Source organism: Emys orbicularis, chromosome 17 (assembly GCF_028017835.1).
Source record: "Emys orbicularis isolate rEmyOrb1 chromosome 17, rEmyOrb1.hap1, whole genome shotgun sequence".
In the NCBI taxonomy this organism is placed as follows: Eukaryota; Metazoa; Chordata; order Testudines; family Emydidae; genus Emys; species Emys orbicularis.
Genome location: NC_088699.1, coordinates 22,571,209 through 22,583,614, shown reverse-complemented (window position 1 = coordinate 22,583,614; position 12,406 = coordinate 22,571,209). Strand labels below are relative to the sequence as shown.

The 12,406-nt window shown below is 47.5% G+C and overlaps 1 protein-coding gene across 1 annotated transcript in view; it reads right to left on the bottom strand.

Moving 5' to 3' along the window:
• The window catches only part of HIP1 (huntingtin interacting protein 1), a 132,504-nt gene extending 122,029 nt beyond the window's left edge, over nt 1-10,475 (bottom strand). The window contains exon 1 of the mRNA XM_065418527.1: nt 10,350-10,475. Within this exon, the coding sequence (XP_065274599.1) occupies nt 10,350-10,475 (126 nt within the window). The remainder of the gene's footprint in view (nt 1-10,349) is intronic.
• Between the last annotated feature and the right edge of the window lie 1,931 nt (nt 10,476-12,406).

Genomic DNA, 12,406 nt, shown 5'->3' with positions numbered 1-12,406 from the left:
ACCAGTATTTCCCATCATGCCTGTGACTGGGCCCATTTTGTGCCAATGTACCTCTTCCACGCAAGTCCACTCCAATTAACAGGGCTGCTCAGGGCCAAGTGGGAAGACAATTTGGCCCATTATGCACATGAGACGAGAAAGAAGAGGGGCAGGGGAGACAGTAATCTCCCCCATACAGTATTTTATTAAATATTATTGTTTTTGGCTGCAAAGGCAACCAAGGACAGCACTCTCCAGCCCAGCCATCGTGCTTTGCAGTGAGCTGCTTTCAAGTTTTTTACTAAAGAAATTAAAGTTAGACCACCAACTTAAAAAAAGAAATCACACTTCCATGTCATAAGATTTTACCTTCCGTGGTTATAAGTAACACCTTCGATTATTAATACTTAAAAAAAAATCACAAATATTCTCTTTTTATTCAGTTTACTTAGTGCATTTGTTATCACTTTGTGTCTAGTCAGGTTCCCACTTTCTCCAGCGCAGTCAGTCTGTTTATGCTGTTTGTGAGGGTCTTTTGCACAGCACCAGAGGAATTTTTTTTTTAAATATAGGGAAATTTGACTGAAAAACTGGAGATGTTGGCAGAAGGACTCAGGGGCAGGCATGGTACCTGAAACTACTTTCAAATCTTTTTGCCTGGATAGTTTTCACGTTCATGTGTACCTTGAAATTGGGAGATTCCAAATCAGCTTTTTGAGTGCAAGTGTTCTCTTAATGCAGCCCATTAAGTGCAGGGTGCCAAAGCTGGACTGGGAGGACACATCAGGGAGATGCACATGTACAGAATATTAATGGTGATGGAGTACATTCTCCCCCCTCACTCCCATTTACTACCCACTAGTTCCACTGAAATCCATGGGCAAACATGTACTACTCACTGTGAGTAAGGATGGCATAATGTGGCCTTTTGGAATGAAGACGGTATTTCTATTTGAGTTTTGTACACTGTGCCAACCCCACTACACTTTAGAGAAATTTCTGCCTTTCTCCCCTAGCTCAGTCAGCAAGCAGTGGAGGAAGATGGATCTCTGAAACTGGACATTCACTAGAAAAGGGGAACATTCAGGAGTGGCAGGTTTCAGAGTGGTAGCCATGTTAGTCTGTATCAGCAAAAACAACGAGGAGTCCTTGTGGCACCTTAGAGACTAACAAATTTATTTGGGCATAAGCTTTCGTGGGCTAAAACCCACTTCATCAGATGCACGGAGTGGAAAATACAGTAGGCAGGTATAAATACACAGTACATGAAAAAATTGGAGTTGCCTTACCAAGTGGGGGGGTCAGTGCTAACGAGCCAATTCAATTACAGTGGAAGTGGGCTATTCTCAACAGTAGAATACCAAGGGAGGAAAAATCAGGGTAATGAGGCCAATGTAATCAGGATGGCCCATTTCAAACAGCTGACAAGAAAACTAATTTCCCCCTACTGATACTCACACCTTCTTGTGAACTGTTTGACCACATCCCCCTCTGGGACTCCAAAGTCCCACATCCTCTGAACTGCAGAACAGGAAGAGGTTTCTCTGCTGCAGGCTCTGAAACAGAGTTGCTCCTGGTAGAGGAATAATTCTGGGTCTCTAAAGGAGAATTCATAGCTTAGAACAGGTGAAGCTCTCCAGATACCTGAGCTAGCCAATCAGCAATGATGCTACTTCTATGCATTACAGTTGTGTTACCGGGTTTTTAAAGTGATCAACAGACTTAAAACAAAGAACAAAGCTCTTACACTTTCTAGTCCTTCAGTCTATGCCATTTTCACTTAAAAAGAATCAGCAAGGACTGGATGGTTCAAGAGAAAGGAAAGGGGATACTTGGCTTCTACCTCTCCATCACCAGCTTGAACCATGCACACATCAGTAGCACCAAATGTTACCACCATCCAACGGCTGTCGAGTGACTATGTGAAGCAAGCTAGTGATCTCAGTCCATTGACTAACAAAAAGGTACCAGCCCTCCCTCCCTCCCTCCACAAAAACAAACAAAAAACCATGGGCTGTTGGCACTCTAAGAAGATAGCCCCAAACCAAAATGGACACAGATACTGAACACCCCTTCTTGGCCTTAATCAAGCACTGGCAATGGGACACTTTCACAAACACTCAGCAAAAGAACAAACCACATGTGACGGATATTAGTCATGCACGACTGGAAGGTGCTCAAACACTATGTCTCAAAGTTCCCCTATCCAATGCAACTAGGGGTACATCTTCACTACCTACCCGGATCGGCGGGTAGTAATCGATCTATCGGGGATCGATTTATCGCATCTCGTCTAGACGCGATAAATCGATCCCCGAACGCGCTCCCCATTGACTCCGAAACTCCACCAGAGCGAGAGGCGGAAGCAGAGTCGACGGGGGAGCCGCGGCCGTCAATTCCGCACCGTGAGGATGTGAGGTAAGTCGATCTAAGATACGTCGACTTCAGCTACGCTATTCTCGTAGCTGAAGTTGCGTATCTTAGATCGATCCCCCCCCAGTGTAGACCAGCCCTTACATTCACATTCAGAGCACATCAGCTCTTACAGTGACAAAGCAGGCTCCCTCTACAGGAACAACAGTTCTTCATCCTCACTCCAGTTCCAGCCAACCATGTTCTTACTCTATATTCTCCAAGGATCACACCAAAAGACATCTTCTCTCTTACATTCCCTGTAAAATGAATTATGTTGCAAGATGGACACATTAAACTCCTGTCCCAGCAATTAATGTTGTATGCATGCCTGCTCCCTCTTTCCTAAACCAGATGCCAGATTGATGTTTGATGCAATATATCATTATTTATGTAGTGCCATAAGTGCACACAGTGATGTACAACATGCGAACTGAGCCAACCAATAAGTCCTCGTCACAAAGACCTTACAGTCTAAGGGCAATAAACATTTGTTTACATGATTTTGCTCAGTGAGGGATAGCCTTATGAGAGGCACATTTTGTCCTCTCAAGGATCCCAGGGGGACAGCAGTCAAACAATACATTGTAAAGAGAGAAACAGGACAGGGACAGAGAAAATGCACTTCAGTATGTCTTCTAAATGGAAATTAAAACTTTAAGATTGTGTCTACACTGCAATCAGGAGGTGCGATTGCAGCACCTGTAGACATTCCTGAGCTAGCTTTGGTCTACCAAAGTACAACCCTACCCAAGAACATACTACGGCAGCTAGCCTGTGCCACCATGCATGCTACTGTGGCAACACTGTTTCTGTTATTCAAGCTAGCTTTGATCTAGCTGAGGCTGCAATCACACCTCCTGCCCGCAGTGCAGACAAAGGGCATGTCGACACTATGGGTGCTCCAGCAACCCAGCTGTGGTACTGCTGTGTGCCATAGTAGAGCCATAGTGCAGATGCTTGCTACAGCGATGGAGGGGGGTTTTCTGTTGCTGTTGATAATCCACCTCTCCAAGAGGTGGTATCTAGGTCAACACAGCACATCTACAGCAGGGTTAGGTTGGCTTAACTACGGCACTCTAGGGTGTGATTTTTTCACAACCCCAACCATTGTAGCTATGTCAAACTAACTTTTAAGTGTAGATCAGGCCATACTCAGGGATTCAACTGTACTTCTAGCCTGGAGATGCATTACTGACAGCTGACTGGACTCCTGAAATTCACGTAGGGTCAGATGTTAATTTGCTAGCCAGTTTTCTCTTAAAGTAAACAGACTCTAGTGACTACATATGCAATGGTAGCTACTTTACAACCCAGAAAAGTTCCTCACTTCTCAGCAGAGCTTTCAGCCTGCGGCCCAGTTCACCATCGTCCTGTGTCTTGTGCAGTGATTTACACCAATGCACAGTGAGTGCACAGGGGGAGTAAAACTCTACTGTTCCGATTTGGCAGCATTTTACAACCACAGTGCACCAGCATAAACGTGGTGCACGGCAACGGTGAATCAAGCCCTATGGTGGTCCACAAGCTCAGTGAAGGTCTTCTAGATTTGTCTCTCATCCAAAATTGTCAACAGTCATTAGTGTTGATTATTGTTGTTTGTACTGCAGTAGAGCCTAGGAGCTCTAGTTACGGATTAGGACCCCGCCATGCTGGGCACTGCATTGCACATCCAGAGAACAAAAAGAGGTCCCTGCCCCAAACAGCTTACAATCCACTCTGTCTCTCCCTCTACTATTCAGCGCCTTTCCTATATATTCTGAGGGAAGGCCTGAAATCCCATTTTTCCAGATTTCTGGAGGAAGGCTTGCCTTGGGGAAGTAGTATCTTTTCCCACTGCTTCCTTCCCTACTTGAATAAACCACCCTGGTATTAAGGCTAGACAGAAAGAACAACTGGGAGTGGGTGTCTACCCTTATTTCACCTGGGGCTTGCAGCGTGCTTGTGTTTAAAAGGGCCAACCTGAATCATGTGAGGAAGGCTCTGCCTTCATTAGCTGTATTTTCCTAAAGTTTCCCATGGTTGTGATACAGAGAAGGAAATGTGGGTGTAGTGTGGACAAAGCCTAGGAGCCTGCTTCTCCTCAGTAGGCTTGTCTACACTAGACAGCTGCACTACTGGAACATTCATTGGTGTGTGAGAACTGGTGCAAGTGACAACAGTGATGCATTGGGTGCATACAGGGCACCAAGTCCATACACAATACCTGCAGCAAGTATTGCAGGGATTGTTACCCTACAACGCCCTGCACAGCTCCCAGGGGCAAATACATTGTGTCTTTGATACATAGCATATCTTTCCAATTGTAAGTGCCTCAATGCACCTGTATGGACAAAAGAGACAAGGTGGGTGAGGTAATAACTTTTCCTGTCTCTCTCATATCCTGGGACTAACACAGCTGCAGCAACACTGCAAACACCAGTGTAGACAAGGCTTTTGTGATTAGAGTGGTGTGCTGAGGTTTAAACAGTCTGTGTAGAAATGCAGTGCTCCTGTAACAGAACACAAATCCTTCAGAAAACCACTGCTTTGAAGGACAGGTCATTTAAATGTAGGCAAAAAGCAGATCATGTTTTGAAGCTGCTCTGTCAAGTGAAGTTGCTATTCTGAGTGCACATTTCCCCCTCCTCACTTACGTTATCTCCTTGTATCCATTTTCCTTTGAGAGTAATTGGTACCATCCTGAGAGAAGCACCTGGAGTTTTCTGTGATCCTTTATTGCTCCGTGGTATATCTCAGAATGTAGCACCATCTGCGTGCATCTTGCCCACCACACATGCATCCTTCTTCCATTCTCACTCTCTTTTTTTTGTTGTTGTTAAATATTTGGCTTATCCAACAGCTGAACATCTTGTCTCTGCTAGTTTGCTAGGCAAAAATTCAGTTAGTACAGAGCATGAATCACTTCTCTGTCCCCAGCATCACAACTGCATCCCCTGAGGACAAATGCAATGGAAGGGAGACGGGAAATCACAGTGGATTAGATTGCAGTGCTATGCCTAACCTAACCAAGGAGATTCCAGACCTTTAGCTTCAAACCTTGCCGCTAGAGCTTTAACCCTGACAAGCATTTTAAAGGTTCATCCGGAATAGTTACTACTGTAGCAGACTCCTTGACAGCAAAAGAATCATTTCCAGAGGATACAGATGTCAGACTGAATTAAATGCTACAGGAAACACAAGTAACAACATTTCTAACAACATATGTCATGATTCATTATTTTTTTTGTTGGTCCCCTCCCCCCAGCCAGTGTTGTTGCTCAGCTCTTAAAATTTGTTCCATTTCAGCAGCTGTAACAAGCACTAGCAGATCCAAACAAGTGAAATACAGACGTTAAGCTAGGCAGTTGTTTTAAAAGCCCTCACATCCACATGCAATTATAAACTCCTATCTGGTTTTGTATCTGTAAAACAGCAGGATCTATAGGATCTCAATGTCTCTACTGCTCAGCTTTTCCATTAAAAACCATCTGTGTTGATGGCTGAAGAAAAGCAGGGCCATTCCGGTATGTAAAAAGCCACAGCAGGCAGTCTAATCTCAGCTGTTCTAGGAGAGGTTCTTTCATCCAGCAGGAAGTCCAGCAAGAGTTGGCAAACACGCACTGAAACAGTGTAAAAATAAAGTTATTTGGATCTATCTTTATGTTTGCGTCACAAAGCAACCTGAGGAACTCACCTACCAAGGCCAGGGAAACGGAGACAGCACTTCTGCCACTACAAGCTTCATTCCTATCTGGCCCAAAAGCAACAAATTAGCTTTGTCAGAGGAAAAACTATTAAATTCAGGATCCTTGTGTAGCGGCTAATGAAACATTCTCATCATATTCGCAGAGTACCCCAATACTGATCCCACACCACATAGGATGAGCCATGACAAGAAACAGATGTCAGTCACCCAACAGGACAGAATAACCATTTTGACATGGCTTTTCCACTTGGGATACTCCTCTTCGTAAATGCTCTGCTGCCAGAAGACAAGGCAGATACTGAGGTACACTGGGAGTGAGCTGGGGATACAGAAATACAGGTAAACCTTGATTTTATAAACGTCTTGGGAATCAGATAAAACTTTTGTATTAAAAAAAAATCACTATTTCAAATAAATGCATATCAGGTTCTATGCAAAATCTGGAAGCACAGATCAGAAAAGTGTTGAATAACCAGTGTTTAGAAAAATCATAGTTAACCTTCAGTCATCTTGGCATATTTCAGAGACTTCACCATAAACTGGAATGGGATCATGCATCCTGTCATGGAGTTAAAGAGTCTCCATCACAGTGCCCTGAGATTTCCAGCTACCAAAAGATTTGGAAAGATCAAGTAAGAACAGGAAAAGAGACAACATCTTGCTCGGTGCTGATAAGTACTTGCTTAGAAACAAATGCTGAATAATTTGGTCCTATAACCAGCTTTCTGGACCTTGCTAGTTTGTGCTTGAGACCCTGATGTTCACATATTGTGTCCTCCCATTTAGAACTTATAATATCCTCAAGAAAATGAAACTCAGGTGATACAGATGTTCCAAGTTTGGCACAGACTTTTGTTGTTGATGGCATGAATTACCATCTTCTGATGCTTTGCTATCTGCACTAACATACAAGTATTAGCGCCATTACCCGTCCAGTAATGTTCACTCTCTGTGGGGAAGAAGAGGCTCTCAAGGGAATACTTATACTACATATTTGATGAAAGGACCCCATTAGTCTGGGCAGAGTGAGGCCATTTAGTGAAACACAGCACTTTAGTTGGAATAAAGGCTTTCAAATCTGAAATAAATAGGCTTCACTGTTTTCTACAGGCTCTGGATCACACTGGAGACACTGGTCTCGAGTGATGATTGCACTCAATCCCCTTTAGGACCTGTTAGATTGCAAAGCTAGTCCCGGTTCCAAATTTAGGGCTTTAAGTATTTTTTCTAGGTAGCTTCCAATAGAACAGGAGTCCTTACTCAAAACCTCATAAATCCAACACTGAGCCTTACTCTATGTCTCTACCATCAGGACATTAACCCATACTCTGGTTGTCTCCCACCTCAGCAACCACTACTGCTTTTTCTGTGGTCTCACCCTCTATCCCATCCTTTCACAGGCAGTTTTTGACAACTGTTAGGCTGCTTGTGTGCTGAAACCACAGCCTACCACACTGATCAATACTGTCCATTATTTCCTTGCACTCCCCCCTCGGTCTGTCTATCCATCTCGTGTCTTGTCCTATACTTAGCTCTCAGGGGCAGAGACCGTCTTTTTGTTCTGTGTTTGTACAGCACCTAGCACACTGGGGCCCTGGTTCACGACTGGTGCTCTTAGCCACAACAATAATACAAATAATACTGTTGGCCAGATCCCCTCCTCTTCTACTGCTCTGACCAGCAATCCCAATCCCCTGCCTGCGCTACCTCCATTCCTTCCTCAAATCTCTGCCTTGGCTTTACCTCTTATTCCCCACAGAGGGCCAGATTCTTTGTTGCCCTGCCCCTTGTGCAATCATTTACACCAGTGAGTGCAAGTGGGTATAAAATGCTACTAGATCAAAATGGTAGCAGTTTGCACTGGTGCAAACGACTCCACGAAGAGCAGAGCAATAGGGAAGCTTCCCCAAAGTTCCTACTTTACATCAACAACAAGGAGTCTGGTGGCACCTTAAAGACTAACAGATTTATTTGGGCATAAGCTTTCATGGGTAAAAACCTCACTTCTTTGGATCCGAAGAAGTGAGGTTTTTACCCACGAAAGCTTATGCCCAAATAAATCTGTTAGTCTTTAAGGTGCCACCAGACTCCTTGTTGTTTTTGTAGATACAGACTAACACGGCTACCCCCTGATACTTTACATCAGTTGCAGCACTCTCCCCCTGACTCTGCTCTGCTCTCCTGCTACATAATCCCTTTGGGCTGGCCAAGCATCTCTCCCAACCGATCCCTCTGTTACTTTCTGCTGCTTCCGAGTCTGAGCCTTCTTGCATGCCACCCCGACCCACTTATGCCTAAAGCAGCCACCCAATTAGCATCCAGGTCTCCTTCCTCTTCTCTTCCAGAAAACCTTCTGAAAAACCTGCCTGTTCCAAGAAGCATTACAGCTACAAAGACCACATGCCACTCTGTGCTGGTTGCTCATGACTTTAGGCTGAAAGGCGGGGACGTTGTAATTTGCGTTGGAACATGGTTCCTTATGTATATTAACATACACAATTACAGAGCTACTCAGATTATAACAATCTGCTAGCATATTGGCATTGCCTATATGGGGGTGCAATGCTATTTAAGCCAACACAAGACCCTCTAGTCTATACAAAACAAAGTGCATGCTGTGCAAAAAAGAAAAAAAATGCCCCCTACAAGGATAACTAGAGTGGGGTTTTCTTTTAGAATATTAGTGAATTGCACAAATCTCAAGGTATAAGACATTTCAAAGCAAAAGGCATATAATAAATCCTGCTGCATAGTGGAACAGCTACTGAAATAAATGCTTCGAAGCAACGGGGAAGATTCAGAATCAAAAGCATCACTGATTCCATTAAACAGGCCATTGTATGAAAGCTAGGAGCCTTGAAGGTTAAGGGACATTTAATGCCTATCTGGAATTGCTCTGGAAACCAATGTAATGATACAGGTGAAATGTGAGAGGGCACCTTGGTGTGCATTACCAGTGAGGCATATGCATTTGGAGTTAATTGCAAGATGGGAATCTCTCCTTTTAAAGGACATTACGCTCATCTTTACAAGACCTATAGACACATATTTTCACCCTGGCTGCCATTATTTTACCCACCACTGTAGCATCTGTTCAGCTACAATTTTTGAAACATCCAACTGTAGATAAAACTCCTGGAAACTTGAAATCTTTGACCAATAAGATCTGCCTGAGCTAGTCCTATGTAGGATAGACCAAGGGTTAATCTTAGCTTCCTTCACTTGACTCCCCTAACTTGAGCAAAACTCTCCCAATGAAGGGGCCAGGAAGCTGCCTTCTTTTTCTCATTGCTCTGACACACTGCAACAACTGTGGACTCCAGTTGCTGCGCTTGTGTCTGTCTGTCAAAAATCATCTCTTCTCCTAAACTTGTGCCTCTCACATCTGAGCTACAGTTTCAGACTTTCAGCTTCTGCCCCATCTCAGAGCATGCTTAAAAATACCAGAAGGTAGATGATTCGCTGTCTGTGTGATGGAACAATACTTTTATATATCTGGGCCTCACTGCTTCTTCCCCTGCCCCTCCCTTTGCTTCATCTGTCTGTTTATTGCAGGTCTAATTTAGATCAGGCTCTTCCGGGCAAAGGCATGGTGCCATCTCAGTGCATATGAATAACAGCAGTTGGTTATCAGCAGCCACTGCAGGTAGAGAAGGCACCTAGATGGATGGACAGACAGACTGGGGAGGGGACAGCATTTGGGGCTGGATTCCCAAACTGGTCATGTCTGTGTCTTGCCTTCTCTGCCCACTGGTATCTCATCCCCCTGGCTCTCAGGGGAACTGGGTATCTTGGTATTGCATGGCCCAGAGCTTCCCCCCCAATGCCCCCACCAGCCCCCCAATCCCCTACTCCTCATCCCCCCCAGCCCCCACTCCTAATCCCCCCCAGCATCCCCCCAACCCCTCAATGCCCCCACTACTCATCCCCCAGCATCCCCCCAATGCCCCCACTACTCAGGCCCCCCAGCCCCCACTACTCAGCCCCCCCAGCATCCCCCAACCCAATGCCCCCACTCCTCACAATGCTCCTACTCCTCATCCCCCCAGCCCCCCAATACCCCTACTCCTCATCCCCCAGCATCCCCCCAATGCCCCCTCCAACTCCCCCAAGCCCCCACTGCTCAACACCATCTCCCCTTGTCCCCCACCCCTACAACATCCCCACCCCTCCACCAGCCCCCTCAACGCCCCTCCCCTCAACCAGCCCCACTCACTCATCCCCCCTCCCCTCCTCGGCGCCCCGCCCTTCCCGGTCCCACCTACGGTACCTGGCTGCGCTCGAAGCCCTCGCGCTCCGCCTCCAGGCCGCCGCCGCCGCCGCCACCCCCGCGCCGGCTCAGCACCTTGGGCAGCGGGTTGGGCACCTGCTTCATGGAGCTGCTCACCCGGTCCATCCCGGCTCGCCCCGGCCCGCCAGCCGCGCGCCCCGCAGCCGCTACCCGCCGCTAGCGGGACCCACGCCCGCGACATTGGCCCCCGCCCCTGCCGCTCACACGGCAGCCACGCCCCCCGGGAGCCGCCTCCCGCCCCGCGGCCCTGCCGCCTCTCATTGGCCAGTGCGAATGCTACTCGAACTGAACTCCCAGTGGGACCCGTCCGGAGCCTCACGGTCCCGCCCCTTACCGAGCCTACTCCATGCTCACAGGTCTAGGCAGCTGCTACTCCAAAGAGAACTGCCCCCCCAAGACCCGCCCCTTTCTCCCGCCTCCTCCTCGCTCATTGGCCCTTTGCACCTTCGACCCGCCCCCAGCTTTACAGACCTTCCTCTTACCCCGCCTACTCTTCACTCATTGGCCCCGGCCCCTGCTGCTTACCTCCAGATCCTGCCCCCTAGACCCACCTTCTGCCAATCAACCCCCCCACCCCACCCCACCCCCTTGTTTTTCTTGCCCCGGATACCTAAATCAGGGCCCCTCAGTCAAAGAAGGCCATCTCATTGGCTGCTGGGCGTGTCCACCATGTACAGCCAGCGTATAGCTGTACCAATAGGAGTAGAGCGCTGTGGGTACCTCAGTCAGGCCATCCTGAGTAGAGCATTGTGGGTAGCTTGGCCAGGGCAGTAGGAGTAGAGTATTGTGGGTACGTTGACCAGGGCAATAGGAGTAGAGCATTGTGGGTATCTTGGCCAGGGCAGTAGGAGTAGAGCATTGTGGGTATCTTGGCCAGGGCAGTAGGAGTAGAGCATTGTAGGTAGCCAGGGCAGTAGGAGTAGAGCATTGTGGGTATCTTGGCCAGGGCAATAGGAGTAGAGCATTGTGGGTATCTCGGCCAGAGCAGTATCATTGTGGGTACCGGGCCAGGGCAGTAGGAGTAGAGCATTGTGGGTACATCAGCCAGGGCAGTAGGAGTGGAGCACTGTGGGTACCTCAGCCAGTCCCCAGCATCCCCCCTTGCCCTTAGACACAGATAGTGATGCTTAGCCCTGTGGGGTGGCTGTACAGATTCTCAGCCAAGCCTGCCATTCCCTATGCCCTCCAACAGGATCCCAGCCACCAGAGGACATGAGCTGCTCTAGGCCCCTTCTGGGGGCACCAGTGCCAGCCCAGTGCCCTGAGCAGGCAGCGGTGCCTCTCCACCTCCCCACCCCACCCCCGTGTCCCCCGCTCCTACAATCTCAAAGTATTATTGACTAAGCTGCTCTTTGGTTGGAAGCCACAGCCTTTGAGAAACAGTGATGCAGACATGCACAGAGGAAACAGGCAGGGACAGGCAGAAAGAGATCAACCAACCACTCATAAATGTGATGCCTCTGCCCCCAGGCCTTTGGGCACTTTGACAAGCTAGAAAGGAAACAAAACTGTTTTTAAAATGTATTCTACCCTAGTAAAGCCCCAGCGCAGGAACAGAGGGAGGAAACGGTAACAGGTCCCACGCCTGGCCCCTGCCCGTGGCTCATAGCAAATAAAAAACACACTGAGTGAACTCACAACTCAAATCGGTCCCAGAAGGAATGAGGTTTCATCCTGCAGGATGCCAGAGATGCACATTCATTGGTGGAGAGCCAAGAGGCAGAGAGTTCAATGGGCGAAGACCCTGACTTCTTCTATGTTTCCTCCCAGATTACTGAAAACTCTAGACTCTATAGTGATCCCAGCCCTATGAGCTTTATCAGACTTACATGCACTGCATGAGTGTTCACACAGCAGTCACTACACTCCCAGCATGCATTGGGCCCTGTGTAAAACCTAGGATGGATTCTCTGCCGACAGCCTACTTTAGAGCTGTGCCAAAGTCCTGGTCAGGAGCATGGAGATGTCCCTGGGCCATTTACACTGCCATGGCAGGGCTGTACCTCAGCATGGAGAGCAGCAGACACTCCTGTAGC